This window comes from Amphiura filiformis, chromosome 9, assembly GCF_039555335.1.
Source record: "Amphiura filiformis chromosome 9, Afil_fr2py, whole genome shotgun sequence".
Lineage (NCBI taxonomy): Eukaryota > Metazoa > Echinodermata > Ophiuroidea > Amphilepidida > Amphiuridae > Amphiura > Amphiura filiformis.
In genome coordinates, this window is record NC_092636.1 from 3,595,168 (window position 1) to 3,615,420 (window position 20,253).

General features: G+C 35.2%; 1 protein-coding gene across 1 annotated transcript in view; it reads right to left on the reverse strand.

The window, feature by feature from the left end:
* LOC140160462 (uncharacterized) overlaps positions 1–15,819 on the reverse strand; it is a 28,563-nt gene extending 12,744 nt beyond the window's left edge. Inside the window, exons 1-3 of the mRNA XM_072183698.1 lie at positions 15,733–15,819; positions 4,468–4,574; positions 1,847–1,965 (exon numbers count right to left, since the gene is read on the reverse strand). Coding sequence (XP_072039799.1) covers positions 1,847–1,891 — 45 coding nt within the window. The 5' untranslated portion in view covers positions 1,892–1,965; positions 4,468–4,574; positions 15,733–15,819. The remainder of the gene's footprint in view (positions 1–1,846; positions 1,966–4,467; positions 4,575–15,732) is intronic.
* Between the last annotated feature and the right edge of the window lie 4,434 nt (positions 15,820–20,253).

Consider the following 20,253-nt stretch of genomic DNA (forward strand, 5'->3'; position numbering starts at 1 on the left):
CATTTTAAAAGCCAGAGGAAAGTGAAACAGGTAGTGGTGAAAAGAGGGGAGATCGCGAGGAGTGGAGACAAAGAGAAAAAGAAAAAAAGAGGGGAGAATGGGAGAGAGTCAGAAGAAGGGAGAGGAAAAGGATAGCGAGGGAGTGATAGGCCCTTAAGTGTAGGCCTAAGAAAGAATAATGCAGAGAAAGAATGAATAAATAGATTAATTAATATAATTATTATATAATTATTATAGAAACACGACAGCACTACTCAGCCATGGCTAGCCTGTATACGTTACGTAATTAAAACAACCACTCGGATGTTTTTCATACCTGCCAAACACAAGTCACCCTACGAGTCAATAAGTTCCCGCAACTATGGTGTATCTCCGCTCATGCATGACTTGGATGACTGTTACTTACGCTAAATACAAGTTTGTACTTTTGTCTTTCAAAACAAATATGTATTAGCGATGCTGAATACTTGATTACGTAATGACATTAGCATAAACACAATAGTGTATGTAAATGACAGATAACACCAAAAAATGAAGAATTTATTTCCAAACCGTGTTAAGTCTACAAGCATTATGTTTCTCATTTTCAAGAATCCTGGTTAACAACATGCAGACTATTGTCTCATTTGGGAAACAAAGGTCCACACAATATTGTTACCTTGCGTTTGCTTTATAATCGTTCACCCAACTGAAACTATAATACCAATTCAATATAGCACAGGTAAAACAGAAGTAGTGTGGATCTAACTAGAGAAGATCTGATTAACATAGTTGAGCTATTTACAATGAGTGTTATCTTGGTTTAATAGCTTTTAATGGGGCTTAAGTCCTGCAAAGGTCGTGGTGAATTCTACTGTAGACATAACTGCAAAATATATGTCAGCGCTCAAATTGGACACAATAGATGAATAGACGCTGCAGTCCGTTGGTTGGAAAAAAAAAAAAATCATTGAGAAGCATATGCTCGTAGATTGAATTCTACGAATCATGACCTCAAGTTGTGGAGTGTGAGTTCTTGTACCCAACACATCCAAAAGGTCATGTTGAGTGTATCGGGTGTAATAGTTAGAGATATAAGAGGGCCTAGTTAGCCCCCCTCTCTGAGAATTAATAACAACAATTTTTGAAGGGTTAATGGTGTCAATCAGATTTGACATTAACGCAAAGGTGCGTAAGGGTCAATCAAAGGTCAACACATGGTTCAAATTTCAATATTTAGCTTTCCGATAGCTTTTTTTTATCTTTCAATATTTATTGGTTTTTATTCATAAACAAGGAGTAATTAAGACAATTAACATGAAATCATACACAAAAAGGTAGCAAATATGGATAAATAAATTATGCAGACACTTCTACCCAGATACACTAATCATGCCAATAACCTGTTCTTATGCACAAGGTTACAATATAATCATGTCACATAGTCTACAAAGTTTTATAAATAAGACATAATGACCAAAATCTAGATGTCAAATCTCCATTTACGAAAGTGGCAAGAGAGTTTGTCTTTCTTTTTAGCAATGAAATGCTCTGTATCTCTGTTTATTTTAATAAAAGCCTTAAGACCAATATTGTATTGGGGGTTTTGTTTTGAAATTTACACACATAAATATAGTATTTGACACTCAAAAACAAATATGTTAAAAACATATCATCGAGCACCCCAAAAATCTTTTCAAAGGTCGAGATAAAAAAATCAGTATCATCTTTATTTTTAATAATTTAAACAATATCATCCCAGCTTTCCGATAGCTTTGATTAATGCAACAAAACTTTCATACTGGAGAATTTAAGAAAACTGAGTTGTTTTCAACCACCTAAATAGCTCTAAATAAAGTTAACTCACCGGAATAGCTCCCATATTCCCACATGTACTCTCAGCCAAAGTCATGGACGTAAGGGCTCCCTGAAAGTAATAACATTTCCTGCCCCATGCTTCAAAGAATGTTGGGCAAGTAAATTGACCTATCAAAGAAACAAAAGGGTACGAAAAATAGTTTATGCTATAGACCTTTTCATACTGAGTAATTCCGATATAACCCGAAGCATGAAATAATGTCCCCTGTCGCGCGCGTCTAAAAGTACCTCTTCAGCATCATGTACAGTGCGAAGTTCCAATGTGTAACAGGCATCATAACTACGATGAACTTTCGATGGTCAATTTAGGGACGAGAGAGGTACTTTTGCCAAGGATACTCAACGTGCAATTAGCGTGTGGTGGTAGCGTTGTGTAAGAGACTGACTATGGAAGAGGTGATGAACGTAAACAAACACGTTCTGTAAAAAAATGTAACTGACGAAAAATTACGGACATTATCCATTTCTTTCCATTAGTATCTTATTGTGAAAAACCAAGTAGCTGAGGTGTTAGCTTAATATGCTAGGTAAATATTTCTCGCGATGACCCCATGTTCACATTGGCTTTATAAGCTGTATTTTCGCGCAAAAGGGTGTCGTAATTCATGACATTTCTTGTCTGCCAGTTTGGGTACAATTTGACCCCCTAGCTTACTAAATAAATATCGCGATTTTCCGAACTTTTCCGATCTTGATATGAAAAGGTCTATACTGTGTCATTGAACACAATTCTTTTATCTGGTACGGTAATGAAAACATCCACCACCGCACGTGAAGTAGGTACGCACTCATAAGTGTTAATATTTGTTAACACTTGTACGTAATAATGATAGTAGTAAAAATAATAACAATTTACGCGTACAAGTGTTTAAAAAGTATTTACACTTGTTTTTAGGGTGAAGATTTCAAATCCAAGTGGGAATTTTGTACATTTGTACAAGTTTGCGATCCCGTCCAGTTTGCGTTTACGGCCTTCACATAATGTCATTAACATATCAATTTGTAAGCGCTCTTAAAACAATTCATTGTTCATTGAATTTACAACCGTATGTCACGAAGAGAAAATAGTAACTTTTTTGCAAAAGATTTGCAATTTACCTTTGAAATATATGGATGGGCAATATAAGTGTGCTCTTTCGTTTAAGGGATCTGGAATGAGCGTTTCGACAGTAATTTTTGTGGGACATGAGAGCGTATCAGACATAACGAATTGCATTCTGAATACGAAGAATGTCTTTCTGATATCAAATAATGTTCATTTTTTGAAATTCACGATATAATACAAATTTTATGACAAATCATTAAAATTTGATATTTTTCACATTTTTGATATATAACAGTCCTCGAAGTAAATTTTATAAATCTAATGACATATTCTTAAAGTGTATGTAGCTGGGAGGAAAAGCCGACGACCAATTGAAAATGTTGACTTTTCATATTAAAGATATGGATTTTTTCCCCAAAAGACCTTTTTTTTTTTTTGGTGTTTTGAGAAAAAAATCCATATCTTCAATACGAAAGGTCAAAATTTTCAATTGATCGTCGGCTTTTCATCCCACCTACATACACTTTAAGTATAAATCATCAGATTTATAATGTTTACTTCGAATACTGTTAAATATCAAAAATATCAATTTTTAATCATTTGCCATAAAATGTGTATCACATTGCGAATTTCAAAAATTTGATATCAGAAGGACATTCTTCGTATTCAGAATGCAATTCGATATGTCTGATGTGCTCTACTGTCCCACAATAAATACTGTCCAAACGTTCATACCCCTTCCATTAAAGTAAAGTCATTGTTCATTGAATTTACAACCGTATGTCAAAGCAGGCGAAAATAGTAACTTTTTTGCAAAAGATTTGCAATTTACCTTTGAAATATATGGATGGGCAATATAAGTGTGCTCTTTCATTTAATGACACAAAATTTTAAAATATTTAAAGGATTATTCAGGGTTTTGACTTTTAAGACCTACATCTTGGTCAAAATCTGTGTGTGAATAGGTCATTTTCAAAGATTTACAACATTCGCTTTGCTAAAAACAATTAATTGCGTCATCTGTTGACGTAATACAAAAAATAGTTTAACCTGAAGTGTTAGCTTTCGATATAAAAACTTTTCTGATTGGATGAAGGAACATTCGGGGTTTTGGATGAAGGTAACATTCGGGCTTTTGACAAAACCATTCACAGATGCCGCATTTTCCACTAGTAACCAGCTAGAAGCTCACACAGCTCTTATGATGCTATGCACTCAACCGTCTAGTGCAAACACAGGCTGTGTCGAGACAAGGCATTGCTGCGTTGGACAAATGTGTGTACTCGGGTGTATCGAGGTGGAAACTGCATAGATCCGGTTATAAGAGAATCGTTTTGTAGCCAAACATTTCCATATGACATTGATTCCAGATTTTACAATACCAACCTTATACAACGCCCTCATTCGACCAAATGTCACCAATGGTCAACAAAAGGGCAATTCCGTCTCAACATCTTGGGACTTCTTCTAATGAAGATGTGTGTCACACGTCGAAAGTTCAAGGTTAGTTGAATTTGTTGTGCTGAATGTTAGAAGTTTAAACTAAAAAAAAATACCATCCTTACCAGTTGTTTCACGTCGTCGTCGGCTAAGTGTAAACAACCCGTTATTACCATACCATTCAGCCTCTCCCAAAATATTATCGATGACATCACCTATCGTGCTTACATCCCTGTAAATTAATAGACATTTGAAATAAAGGGTCGTGTATATTTTTTTATGTCGAGCATTTCTAGGCATTAACAGCTGAAATCTATGAGATAACGATGTCTTTTATCATGGGTCATTTGCCCCGCAATTACCAGATGAACCATGGGGAGGGTTCTGCGGGGAATTGAACCCGGGACCTCTTGCGCCAAAGGCAAAGACCTTAACCAGTGTGCCACGCTGCTTTCCTAAAATTCCTACTTTAAAATTCATACTTTATCTCTTAAAGTAATGCGTAGTATCTTAATTTCCATTACTCTTTGGGATGTTCTAGTTTCTGTTCCGGATGTCATTGTTGGCAATACTCACTGGTTATATCCCAGCAAACACAAAACGTTTTCGACATCATTCGCAAAGGGTTATAAAAGGTTGTCAGAAAACGTTTAAATGTCGGGTTATATAAAGGGTATATTGAGAGTATAAAACGTTTTCATAACCTTAAAAAACATTTTTTGATAATCTACTGCTCAGCAAACAAAAATGTTTTACAGAAAACGTTTAAATGTTGGGTTAAATAAAGGGTATAAAAACGTTTTTATAACATTCCAAAAACATTCTTGAAAACTTGATACAAAACATTCTAAACAGAATGTTATTTTGGGGTTGAACAAATATTTTGCGAAAAATGTTTGCCCAAAATAGTTTCAATAATGTTTTAAAAACGTTTTCATGACCTTTATATAACCCGACATTTAAATGTTATTAAAAGGTTGTGAAAAAAATATTTTAAGAACATTTCTGTGTTTGCTGGGTTCAAATATTTTACCATAATGTTATTTAAGTATTTTTACCTAAACCAAAAGCCAAAATATAACTTATTTAAAACGTTTTTAAAACGTTTTTGTGTTTGCTGGGTTATTCTTCTTCTCAGGTGTGACGTTGGTAACTTTTTATCACATAGAATGTACTTCGCTGGTCATGCTGGTGGAGTCCTCCATTTTCATTGTTCGATATAGCCGTCCACTAGTTCGACAATGTCGCCTTCTACTACAATGGAGTCTTCTGTCCGGTGGTTTGTCATATATATAATTTTGCCCGTGTGCATGCTCACTTCAATCTCTTTTCTTCATTTAATCAGATCATTTAACTGTAAGTCCCTGTTTCACACCACGCTGAATTTGAATTGCTTTGAAAACATCATTTTCAATGTGGATTTTGTTTGTAGCGTTTGCATCACATCAAAACTTTGTACATATCCTTTATTGATTCCAACGTTACGTTGTGCTATAAAGAGTCCTTCATGTTCCACCGAGTCAAAGGCTTTCTTATAGTCTATGTATTAGATGCATAACTTCATACTGATTTCACCTTCTCAGTTAGTTGATTGATGTCATGCAGATTGTCTGTTGTTGAATATTTACTTCTGAAGCCTGCCTGTTCACTTAGTTGGTTTTATTCTGTTCAGTATTCCTCGTGAAATTGTATACAAGTGCGATAACAGGATGAGGTTTGCATTTTTATGTCTGTTTTTAACTTTTCTTGTCTCTCAACATCTACAGTGTGGGCCAAAAACAACTTTACCCAATTTCAGAGGGTAGTTGCTCGAATTGTAGAAGAGCTATTCATGATTTTGTTACATATTCTAAATGTATATCTTTCTAAAAGTATGTGATGAAGAAATGAAAGCAAAAGAAGCTAAATTAACAAAATGGTGCTAGTTTTACGTCCGAGGGTCAAAAATGACTTTGTCCACACGTAATTCAATGGGATGTGTCCGATTGCTAAGAGTAAGGCAAAATGGCCGCCATGCTGTGAGAGTGTACCGTATAGAGCTCTCGAGAACCACCGGGGATTAACCTGTTTTTATGGATAGTTTACTCTATTTGCCAACTACATCGTTTGTATAATTTCGTCTACATCACTTTGACACCATTCACGAAGCAGAACTCTTATTTTATGACTTTCACTGCACATGTTTTTGATTTCTAATTTGAAATTACACATGTTTCCCCTACACGGGGCCTGGCTATAGTCGACGACAACAACGCACCGTGCATCAACGCACAACAGTATATAATGGCCGGCTCGGTGGATTTGGATAAACTGTATACAATGCTTACAAAACTGGACACTGATATGAATAAACGATTTGACGGTCTTTCACGCCAGCTGAATGATGTACAAGATGAAATCAAGACCATCAAACATGATGTGGCGGAATTAGAAAGTGGACTGAAATATACGGATGAAGAGGTGACTGAGTTGAAGGATAATACTGTGCCTAACCTCAAAAAAGAATTGATGGAGAAGATAGAGGAGTTACAGAAGAGTCGACTTGAAAGTGAACTATACAGCAAGAAGGCTAATTTGCTCTTCTTTAATGTTCCCGAAGTAACCGATGATGAGGACACCGAGGACGTCCTGAGGGATGTTCTATCAAAGACCAAGATCCCCAATTACCAAGGGATCATGTTTGTTAATGTCCATCGTTTACCAACCAAAGCGACTACCAATCAGAGCAAACCGATTATTGCAAAGTTTGTCAGAATGAGAGATCGGGACTTGGTTCTGGACACCATAACCAAATCTGATGTCCACATGAAAGGTAAAAAGATCATCGCGGTCCCCCACCTTCCTGTTTCAATGCAGATGGAGAGAAAACGGCTGATGCCTATTCGCAAACAACTAAAAGCAGAGGGGAAAAACGCCAAGATTCGTGTGAGCGGTACCAAGGTACTCATTTATGTAAATAATGCTGTTTGGAATGAGAAGTGACTCATTTAATTATCATTTGACTTTTGCTGAACTATTTTGTTTTTGACACTTGGAACTGAACAGTTATTGTTGTGATTGGCAAGATTTCATCTTGTCATCGTATTTATTCTTCGCTGTACTTTGTTAAATAATCTTTGCATGTCATTTCTGCCGGACCTCGCCACGCCGTTAACTTATTTGATCAATCAACCCGTGTTGATAATTTTCCATTGATTTCGCTATTTGGACACTTGGAACTGCATAATGACTTTTTACTGATTTTTGTGTCTGGACTATAGCTTTTGCTGGTACCGTAAAGTTACTTTCTTAATATGTTTCTAATAAAAAAAAAATTATAGTGTTTATTCATCGATCTATTATTAGCTCGATGGTTTGTTTATTATTATCCATATATTATGCTCTGTAATTATATTTGTTGTCGTAGTGTATACGTCACAGCTCAGTTAATGGTCCACGCCTTGTCTGCTCACCTGTTGGCGACCCATTGGCTTTGTGTTGTGTTCATTTTGTTCATGGTTCGTGAGCACTGTTGTTCGTGAGTAGACCAGTTAACTTGGTTTTCGATCGATTTTGACGTCTCACTACGACGGCAAAGAGTTATACAATCTTTTTTTTTTTTTTTTTCATTCATGTTTTTATTTATTGAAGATGATTCCCACATTTCACAGCTGCCATAGTTCGATTGGTACCTCTTTTGCTTGGTCTCAATGCCCTTTTCGCTGTTTAGCTATCCCATCCATTCACTGGTTTTTATCAGTGCATCTGTTTGTGGGACCATAGAGTTATTAATTGTAGCTCGATGGTTGGGACCATCTTCTTTTTTACCATGTTGTTTATTACACTGCTTATCCATGGATCAGTTAATGCACTCCTCTCTCTATTTAAATCCCCTTTTAAATTATTTTTATTAATTTAATTTGTTTATACTTTATATTATATACTATTATTATTTTAATATTAATTTTTTTCTAACTCAAGACATGATATATTGTGTGCTCCAGTTCTATTCGTTCATGGTTGAGCTTTCATGAGTCAGTGGGTGAATCCTTTTCTCCTATTCACCATTGCTCCTTCTGCTCGCTCTTCGCTCAGTTTGTGAAAACGATATGTTCATGTCGTAACCTATTTCTTATTTTAGATTTCTAATCTCATTAATTTCTTTTTCCCATTTGATCTGATGCGTTGGATTGAACTTCAATTGAATTGTTTAATTTATTTAACTCATCCATTTATCATTTAGTTATTGGTTAATTGGTTGATTATTAATTAATTGATTGATTAATTGATTGATTGATTAATTGATTAATTAATTGATTAGTTAATTAATTGATTAATTTATTTATTCATTTATCCAAATAATTTGATTTTGTATTTATTAATTTTCTGTTTATATTATCTATTTTTCCTTTTACATGATTTTGTTTTCCCTGGTGGTTTTGCCGGGGCTCTCTATGGCTGTCATGTTTTGTGGCCTTACTGTTTTAATTTTTCATACCCCTTTTGTTTAGTGTAATTTTTGTGTATTTTCGTGTTGACGTTGGTTTGTATGGCAAATTGTAATAAATGTTTCAAGAATATTGTTCATGAAAATGTTAAGATAACTTGTAAATACTGTAATTGTTTCTATCATAAAAGATGTGTTTATGGTAATACTGGTGTTAATAACTGGATGTGTTTTAGTTGTACCGGTAATTTATTTCCATTCAATCACATTCTTGATGATAATGAATTTAAATTTAATCTTTTTTATTTTAATAACTCCATTGAATTTAATAAGCTGCTTAGTTTGAAACTGAATCCTTTCTTATATGATGATATTGTTGATAATGCTATGCCAAAGAATCTGTTTAAACCCAACTGTGTTAACTCTTGTAACTATTACTTTGATAATTCACTGGATATTGATGCATCGTTTAGTGACAGTTTTTCAATTTTACATTTAAATTCTCGTAGTTTTAACAAAAACCGTGACTACATAGAAATTTTCTTATCCAATTTGAAACACACTTTTTCTGTAATTGCAATGTCAGAAACCTGGTTTAAGGAGGATCAATCTAATTTAATCGATATTCCCAATTATAATTTAATTAGTGTACCACGGAAAAACAGAAAAAGTGGTGGTGCTTCTTTGTATATTCACAATTCGCTTTCTTTTAAATTAAGAAAGGATCTTGATTTAGTTCAGCATGACTCTTCTGTTAATGTCATTGATCACTCCGAGTCTATCTTCATTGAAATTTTGAATTCAAAGTGTAAGAATATCATTATTGGTAATGTTTATCGTGCTCATAGAACTGATGTTGATTTATTTAACTCTGATTTAAGCCGTTGTCTTGATGTTATTGCTAATGAAAACAAACATTGTTATATTTCGGGTGATTTTAACTTAGACCTTTTACAGCACGAGACTGATTCAAAAATTCAGAATTTCCTCACAAGTTTCTTTGATCATAATATGTTTCCGCTTATAGATCGCCCCACCAGGATTACGTCACATTCTGCCACAATTCTTGATAATATCTTCACTAATGTCTTTGATAAGAAAATTAAGTCTGATATCACGGATCATTATCCTATTTTTCAATTTACTGATTCTATTTCATTGAAATATAATTTTGTTGGATCCACTCATGGTCGTTCATTTACTCAACGTAATATGCATTCTTTTACAAATCACCTGGAATTAACAAATTGGAATCATGTTCTTAATGAGGAATCTGTTAGCCAAGCGTATAAGTTATTTATTGATAAACTGTCTGTATTATATAATCGTTGTTTTCCCATTAGGGATAAACAAGTGAAGCAAAGTTACAATCGTATTCCTCATAAACCATGGATCACAACTGCTATTTTAACATCCATCAAACGTAAGGACAAGCTGTATCGTAAATTCAAATCTTCTCCAACAGATGCTAATAAGCGTTTACTAGTAAATTATAGAAATACTCTTACCAGTCTAATTCGTAATTCTAAGAAAATGTATTATTGTAATCTACTCAGTGACCACAAGCATGATCTCAAACAAACCTGGAAAATTTTAAATGATCTTTTAGGAAGGAAGCGTAAGCAACCTTTTCCAGATTGTTTTAATATAAATAACATTCCAACAACTGATCCTAGCATGATTGCCAATGGTTTTAATGATTTCTTCACCAACATTGGTCCTAAGTTAGCTAAAATATTCCTTCTACACACGTTCCTTTTGATCAATTTTTGAATAAAATTCCTTCTCCACAGAATTCACTATTTCTCACACCTACGGATACAAATGAAGTTATCAAAATCTGTGCTTCTCTTAGATCTGGTGCTAGTCCTGGCTATGATGAAATTAGACCTGATATTGTTAAAGCTGTTAAGCACCTGATTGCTTCTCCGCTGGTTCACATATTTAATTTGTCCATTTCTACTGGAATTTTTCCAGATGAGCTTAAGCACGCTAAAGTGGTTCCTATTTTTAAAGCTGGCGACTCCAATTTATGTAACAATTATCGCCCAATTTCAATCCTTCCTGTGTTTTCAAAGATATTTGAGCGTATTATTCATAAGAGACTTTATAATTTTCTAACATATCATTTATTACTTCATCAAAGTCAATTTGGTTTTAGAACAAATTATTCTTCCTACATGGCTGTCTTAGAGGCATACAATATGATCGTTTTTCATCTTGATAAAGGTCACCATACATTGGGTATATTCTGGACCTCTCCAAGGCTTTCGATACGATCAATCATGATATTCTCATTGAGAAACTTCGCCATTATGGAGTACGTGGAAAGGCCTTGGAGTGGTTCATGAGTTACCTTACAAACAGAAAACAATATGTTGTGTTCAATAATTGTAAATCTCATTTAAGTACTGTTCATTGCGGTGTTCCCCAAGGTTCTGTATTGGGTCCCCTTCTTTTTTTTATTTTCCTCAATGATATTGTATATTCTTCGAAAGATTTGTCTTTTTTTATCTATGCAGATGATACAAATGCTATTATGTCCAATCCGAACCTTGATGAACTTATCTGTTCTGTTAATAATGAATTAATTAATATTTCTGTCTGGTTCAAAGCTAACAAGTTGTCCCTTAATGTTCAAAAAACGAATTATATTATGTTTAAAAACCGTCATAGCAATCGCACATATCACAATACACATATATTTATTGATGCCAATGAACTTATGAAAGTAACTCGTACTAAATTTTTGGGTGTTATTCTTGACGAATCTCTGACTTGGTATGATCATAATTCTTATGTTACCAATATTGTTTCAAGGTATAGTGGAATTCTGTATCGTCTTAAGCATATTCTTTCGTGTAATACGTTATTTACCTTGTACAATACATTAGTTCTACCTCATTTAAACTACTGCAATATAATTTGGGCAGATCCTAACAACTGTAATTTGAACTCTATTTTTGTTAAACAAAAGAGAATTATCAGATTATGTACCAACTCTACGTGGCTGGCCCACACATCACCTTTATTTTCTCAGCTAAATACCTTGAATATTTTTGATATTCATAAACTTATCAAAGCTTTATTTATGTATAATTTCAGTATTAACAACATGCCTTGTAATTTTGCCAATTATTTTGTTAAAAATATGGCCATCCACAATTATTCCACTCGTTCATCGAGTTTGTTTCGTCCTTCAATATTCAAATATGATTTGGCTAGAAATACCATTAGAAGGCAAGGTCCATTGCTCTGGAATGCCATCCCCGATGATATCAAAATTGCCTTGTCTCCTAATTCTTTTAAACGCAGTTACAAAGATTACTTGATTTCTTTATACTCATAAATTTATTGTATTCAATAATGTCATTTATCATAAAATTGTATCATTGTACTGTAAGTTAAGACACTTACTTTTACATTTCTCATTGACTTTTTATATGTCATGATTGTCATTGCCAACGTCTTTGTCTGTCTGCACTAGTCCTGTCAGTCTGTCGTTTTTCACCCCCGTCCTTGTCTGTTGTCTGTAGGCGTCTTTTTGTTTTTGTCACTGAGGGCAATCACGTCTTTCGAGCTTTGCTCTTGTGATTGTCCTACCATCGTTTTCTCAACCTTTTGTTACTGTATATAATATTATTATGATATGATGGTGAAATAAACTTGAACTTGAACTTGAACTTGGCATACATATGCGTTAGGCATACATGTACTTGGTAAACACGTTTGGCTTGTCTTTAAAAAGTGATGATTGTTTTACATGCATGAAAGAAATACAATCGATTTTAATCCCCATTTATTTGTCATGTACTCGAACTTCACTCCTGTCATTGACCAATAATTAGCATAAAAATTACACAATTACAAATGTTTCATCTGGCGTAATTCTTGAGTTTTAAATAGGCCTTCGTGCATTTTGTGACTGCGTGGCTTATTTCTAAATAGGTTTGCAAGGTGTCAAGAAAGGCAATTCACAACACAACAGATGACTTTTATGGCAGAGGTATACTTAAGAACAGAAAGCTTTTTGGAAGTGCAGCGTCAATTTCGGATTCGTTTCCCGAACGTCCTGCCGAAACCTACCACAACTCTACTACGAACAACTTTCACAACCTCGGAAGTGTGATGAATAGATGCAAAGCACGGAGCGGACGTCCAAGAACTGACCGTTCAGCTGCTAATATTGCAGCGGTTCAAAGGGAACTTGCAGCTAACCCCAGAGTCAGTTGTCAACGCAACAATTTGTCCAAAATACCACGAACGCAATAAGTGCAACAACTTCTAACTTTCTTGTAGATAACATTTCGTAATGACAATAAAATGAGGTCTGAGGATACAATTGCTTTGCGCATATTTGAAGAGCATTGTTTTTATATCTTTGCAGCATGAAAGCTGCATATCATGACGAAATATCGTAGCTTGACATTTAAATTGTTTATGATTGATTTATTTGATTGTGTTATATAAAATTGGTGAAAAAATTTGTGCGTATAATGAGTCTTTCTCAGTTTCTATCGAACTCGCTATTGCAAGTGATGCGACGCGACATCTAGTATGCCTTTGCGTGGACAAAGTTAATTTTTACCCTTTGATTTAAAACTAGCGTCACGTTTTTATTTTAATACATTTTTGAATAGTTTTTTCACCAAATACTCTTTAAGAAGATGTTTTTTACGAATATGTGAAAACAATTTGAAGCAGTCTTTTCAATTTTGAGATATGAACCTTTTAAAATGGGTAAAGTTGTTTTTGGCCCACACTGTAGTTCGACTATATAATTAAATATTGGATGAAAATAGGATACCGATTTACTGGTTTCTTGTAAGTGAGGACCGCTTTTGCTTCTTTAGAGCAAACCGGTAATCATTTTTTTCAAATATTTCGTTATAGATTTCAACTAGATGTTGAGTGATCCAATTTCCTCTTATTTTGATTATATCAATAGAAATGCCATCTATTCCTAACGCTTTCCACTTTTTTGTGTTATTTTTGGGATGTCTAATATATCTGGCTAATGCACGGCTGCAAACGGCACTATGTATTTCCTATGTTTTTAATTTTCCAAATTCTGGAAAATAATCACAATTTCAAAACTGAACAATGTTGGGGTAAATTTTTTTTTAATTGATGCACTATCTACTCCTGCACATTATGACACCAAATTGAATCCAATGTGACCTCAAGAAGTAAAGTTACAAGCAATTGAATAGACGAAGGTCCAGTTTTAAAAGTGACAAACTGGCCTATACAAGTCGCAAAAAGATTCCAACAAGCGCAACAGAGAGACAACACAGTTTCTTCAATGAAGCGTTGTTTAAAGCAGTTTTTGTTCCGCAGGAACTGTTGGTTCACTTACACCCCACCCTCCTGAACAGTACCTTGAAATATTTCTAGCATTTGAAAAGTTAAGAATCATAACACCAAAGTTCAGTGAAGAGACTTTTTAAAATATTACTCAGTTTCTTGCACAGAGATGTATATGTTATTAGCTATTTGAAAAAGTGTACTGTGTGTGTGCAGTGTTAGTTGTGAAGAGTTGCTGACCTTGCATCCAAGAAATGAAACTATTGGAGCCAGTGATTGGCTCAGTTTTCTAACTAGTTTAAAATTGCTGGTTTCTTTGAAATGTTGTTGAAGACATGTATTAATGTATTGAAAAACACTACATAAGTACACAATGAATCATTTTTGTTTGTGTGAAACGATTAACATGGGTATAATTTGGCTGATTTTATCGAACTACTTCAGGTGTTGAAACATAATACTGCAGGAGTAAACCGTCTTTGTGGCGATGCACTGGACGTAATAATTGTAACTTTATACTAGTATAACAAACAAGTGTGTTGAATCTATATGTCAGCTAGTGAACCTAGCCCAATTCATTGAACTTGATGACCTTACAGGCAAAACTCACTGTACGCCTATAGTGTGTCAAGTTATTTTGAAGTGAAGACAGCAATATATATTGAAAATACTCCAGTTTAAAAAAAAACCATAAAGCTCCCCAGTAGTTATCATGACCTAGACCCATAGCTAGATAGGTACCAAGTGAAATAATTTTGTTGTTTATTAATTTTAATGTATTATTTACAAAATGCAATACTGACTGAAGATCTAATTTATAACATAACTTGCATAAGGACAATGTGATAGTTGCAATTAAAATGTGAACATTTTGAACATGATCAGATAGATGCCTTTCTATCACTATGGCCATTATAGATATTGCACTTATAAGAGAGTAATGTATATCATATTACAAAATGATTGAAATTCACTGCCATGAGTCAAGAAAGAGAAGATTTATTTAGTTTCAATACCAGTAGGCCATTAGCGGAACATTGTCCTTTTTAAGGACTCTTCTTGTTATTTCAGGTTTTACTTCTCTGTACTTTTCATAACTTTAATTTTATTTGTCAGCTCTTTGTTTCAGTTTTCATTTGTTCCTTTTGTTTCAAATTAAAGCCAAACGCATAAATTAGCCATTCACCACTCTCAAACCAGATGTCTAGTCTGTGGAGGTTTGAATAGACCAGTTTGTGGACCTTCGTCTAATCAAATGCTCGTAACTTTGCTTCTTGAAGTCACATTGGATTCAATGTGGTGTCATAATGTGCAGGATTAGATAGTGCATCTATTAAAAAACAACTTTACCCCAATATTGTTCAGTTTGGAAATTGTGATTATTTTTCCAAGTGTAAGGATACTTTATTGGCGCAGTAGTTTACAAACAATGGCCATTTTTTTGTTTCATCTGCTGCAAATGCTTAAAAGTTCTATATTAGGTCTATAAACTTTGCCCTTTCCCCTATACTGGCTCTATATATATATTTAATATCCCTCTATTCATCCTTTTACAAGGGGCCTTAACGCTGCTAATGATCCAAATATTTGGTTGCAAAATTAACGATGTTTTGTTCCCAAGACAAAAAGAGAAAGAAAAAAGTTTCCATATACTTACGTTGCAAGGGACGTGTATCCTGAAGTAGCTGTAATAATAGCACAATTCTTTTCCGCATCATCAACAACCAAGGGATCTACCAGATCGCATAAGCCCGTCACTGGACAATCTGCACACATTGGGCAAATGTCTTGGTTGATAGCCCAGCTGTGTCCCCAGGGGTTGATATCGGTCTCCTGTGCCAAATAACATACATAATGAGGAAGAGAAGAAGGAAGCAGGCACAGTGACAAAAAAGAACACACTAAATAATATTCGCGTAGGTATTGACATAATATTAGAATGCTAATAGAGTCACCGCCGCACATCGTCATCATCCCTATATCTTCGTGTTAAAAATTGCCGTGATAGTACAGCGAATCGTTTTTTAACAGCTACGCATCGCGATTTTGTTCGAGATAGGCCGAGCGACTCAGGCTAAGCATACCATGACTATCATATGAGATACCACAGCGTTTCTATATTCTACACATTATTACGATTTGTGTATGCTCTAGTACCCCATATGATGTTTCTATTACAAGAAAAAATTTGTTTTCAGGTAAAACCAGAGTTTTTTGTTTCCAGTACACTCACTCGAAAATCAGTACACTAATTAGCGGGGGCCTTGCAGCTTGCTATGGATATCTTTTACTGCATTTTTAATGTAAAAAATTTGAAATCCAATGTAAAAATTGAGATATATTTAATTTTGAGAATGACATTTATACTATATAGGTATAAAGGAACGCGTTTAGCCCATCCAGGTGCACGTCCACTAACACACTGCATTATGTAAACTTTCTTTATCTGTGTCAATAATAGAATATTGATTTCAACGGAGTATTGAGCTGTATGGAAAAAATATTTATAATACAGGGTGTTGACACTGTGCGCCGTGGTTTCTAATGTGAGGATCAGGTTTAAAGTAACTGGTCGTTTTTTTATTGTTTTGGCATATATGAAAACATATTTCTTGTACCTGCCAACTAAAGTCTGTTTAATGTTTTTTTTAATGTAAAGTTACCACAAAACCCGTAGGGGTCGTCATATCATCTCCTCGTACACCGTTACCATTCCCACATAGACCGCATAGATTATTTCCAAAACCACTCGGAACTTTCACTTTCACTGTTGACCTGCCATTCCATTCAACAGATAAATAAAAATCTGTCCTGACGATCTGCGGGTTAAAAATATGTATAAAACAGAGACTTATCAAAAAGGATTATAACTATAAGAGAGTCGTGTATAAAGACGTATACTTATTATTATTATTCAGGTGGGCATAGTATTAGAAGTAGGATTCGACCAGTTTTGGGCGACCAGTTTACGTTTAAAAAGGTCGTATACACCTTTCTACACCTTACACTTTTCTTTTCAGCCACTGAAACCTTCAATCACTCCTGAAGTTAAGGGCTCTGGTCAGGGGCGTAGCCAGCTTTTTTGGTCAGGGGTGGCAAAATAAAATTTTGTGGGCACAGACGACAAAAATTGCAGTTGCATCATACAATACATAGAGACTGTATGTCTTCGAGCTTCCCGAAAAGGGCCTTATTGGGATGATGTGCGCGCGTAGCGCGAAAAAAAATGGTATTTTACACTATTTTCGCCCATTATCCGGCTAAAAAAGTGCTTTATTGTTACAATGTGCGCGCGTCGCGCGGAAAAATGTTGTATTTTACACTATTTTGGCCCTGAATTTTGCTAGAAAAGGGCTCCTTGCCCTTTTCTTTTCCTTTGCCCTCCTGATTTTCTTTGATTTTTTGTCAGAGGGGCACTTTTTCTTTCATTTTTTTTGTCAGGGGTGGCACTCTGCCCCCCCTGCTCCAAGCTACATACACTTATTATATAAGTGAATATATCATTAGATTTATAAAATTTACTTCGAGGACTGTTATATATCAAAAATGTGAAAAATATAAAATTTTAATAATTTGTCATAAAATTTGTATTATATCGTGAATTTCAAAAAATGAAAATTATTTGATATCTGAAAGACATTCTTCGTATTCAGAATGCAATTCGATATGTCTGATGTGCTCTCATGTCCCACAAAAATACTGTCGAAACGCTCAAAACGCTCATTCCCGATCCCTTAAGTTGAAACCATGACAAATTATCCGTCTGATGATCGGTATACCGATTGATCGTAAGTGATGGTATGCCGTGAAACTATTAGTACCGGTTGCCTTTTCCAGAGGTCTATACTTTGAATTTGTTTTTACACTTTAAGTATATATCATTCTTCGCATGCAGAATGCAATTCGATATGTCTTATGTGCTCTCGTGTCCCACAAAATATACTGTCCAAATGTTCATACCCCAGCCCTTAAAGTCGTTCCGTTTTTGTCGTCAAAACGTTTACGTAACCGGGCATAGTGAGGCGAGTATACTGAGTTTTGAACACATCGTTTACGAAAGCTATACCGCTATGGTGCTGCTTACAGTAAATTAAATTTACCACACATGATATTCCCGCAAGTGTTGAATAACCTTAGTTATACCGGTGTCGTAAGTGAAAAACACTGTGCGGGCCTGTTTCATATGTACCACTTCTTAAATTCATCCTCGACTGTCTACAATGCGCCTATATCCATCTGTTTAGAAGGATATCCTAAGTACATAATACATTCCCGATACGGCGGGTATTTAAAGTGAGGAGTGTCTGAACAACTTCTGAACGTACAGAATATAAACGCCAAAGTACCGTACACCTTATTCCACTATATAGGCCTACAGTACACGCTCCCCTGGAACCCTAGACGGATTGTACCCTTATGGTTTCATTACCCAATTAGCCATTCAATATCTGAGTGAAAACGGTATGAATTATATAGATGTTGCACATTGAATCTACATTTCCCCTAAGCCCAAATTGACAATCCGACGCTGGGTGTATAACCCGGGCCTTCATGCACTAAAAACGGCTACCCCACCAAGAAGAGTCTCATACGATCATTTAAAATAAAGTTGTTGTTTTTTTTCAGACGCAATTTACATACCACGGAGTTTCCAGACATGTAGATGTTGTAAGTAGGATGGTTAACAGGAAGAATAGCTGGTGCACCGTTGTTTATTTGCACAACGTTCCTCTGACCTAAGAAAATAGTCTTGTTGTAAAATAAAAACACACAAAACAAACGTGTTACAATGACATTTTCCAGTAACAACAACAATAATTATCTTTGGGGAGAGGAACAATGTCTCGCCCTTGCTATTCCTTTTAAAGGAATTTTAATTCTGTGTACGTCATGCTTTCCCCTATCTCTTTTATTTTCTTTTAAGCATTTAGTATTCTTCTTTATGCCGTAGACTATAGGGTTGTTGAAGTGTGTGGGGGGATTTGTTTTGGGAGTGTAGTTGGGGCGTGTTTCTGGAGTGTTGATTTGTTGAGTTACTTAAGTGGGGTATGGGGGGTAGTCTGTGTGTGTTGATTTAATGCCTCGTTTCCCCTTTTAGTAAGTGTAACTAAGTTTGGATTCCAATTCTTTAAATGCATTACATAAACATACCTCTCCGTTAACATTTATAGTCACTGTTCTTGTCAACGAAACCTTGCTGTTCCAAGCTGATTTTACATTATTGACAATAACGGAAAATTCGGGTATATCTGAGTTGCAATTCTGCGTAAACACGTATTCACAATTTCCTTGGAAATCAAATTTCTTGCCGTCATAATTGGAGTAGTGTGGATCACCGGATGCACGACATTGCAAGAGACCTTAAATTAAATTAAAGTAAAATCATGATGTGTGCTATTAACTTGTCACATATTGTATTTCGCATTGTCTTTGTGCTTTCACGTTCGCTATTTATCGCACATTCTTATTCAATGGGTGCGTCTTGTAAAGAATTCACGTAATTTGATTGGTTTTCTGGTGTATAATACAACGGCGGCACGCTTGTTGCTCCTCGGTGATCACGCAATCATGCGTTCGCGTAATACACGTGCGAGAACTAAGAACGCGATTCGGCGGCATACTCTCTAAATGTGAAAGAGTGAAAAATCACTCAAAAAGAGTGAAATCTCACTCTTTCAAAGAGCCATCTGAGTGACAACTCTTTTAGAGTGAAGCTCACTCTCAAGAAAGAGTGAAAAAATTCACTCCGGAAAAGAGTGAATCAGAAAAGAGCATTTATTTATTTATTTATTCATTTAGGCCTATTTTATATACAAGAATATCACAGCAGTTCATAACAGCTACTATGTGATTTAAATTGTTGTGAGGCTAGGCCCCAGGTTAGGGTAGGGCCCGGTCTAGGAATATTGAACTGCTCTAAAGCTTAAGCACATACACAATGTGTCGAACTTCAGTGTGGGATGAATGATGAAAAACTATGGATTTAGTGAAGCTAATAGTCAAACTGTTCAATGGTGAGTACACTTAGGTGTAGGACATAACACTTGGCAAATACCATGTTTACGGTCACAGTCTGGAGAAGCGTGATGCGGCGTAACCTACATAAGTTTACATATGCGTACATGTAAACCGGCACTGGGCCGGTAACAAACTGCTCACATATGACTTAAAGGCCCAT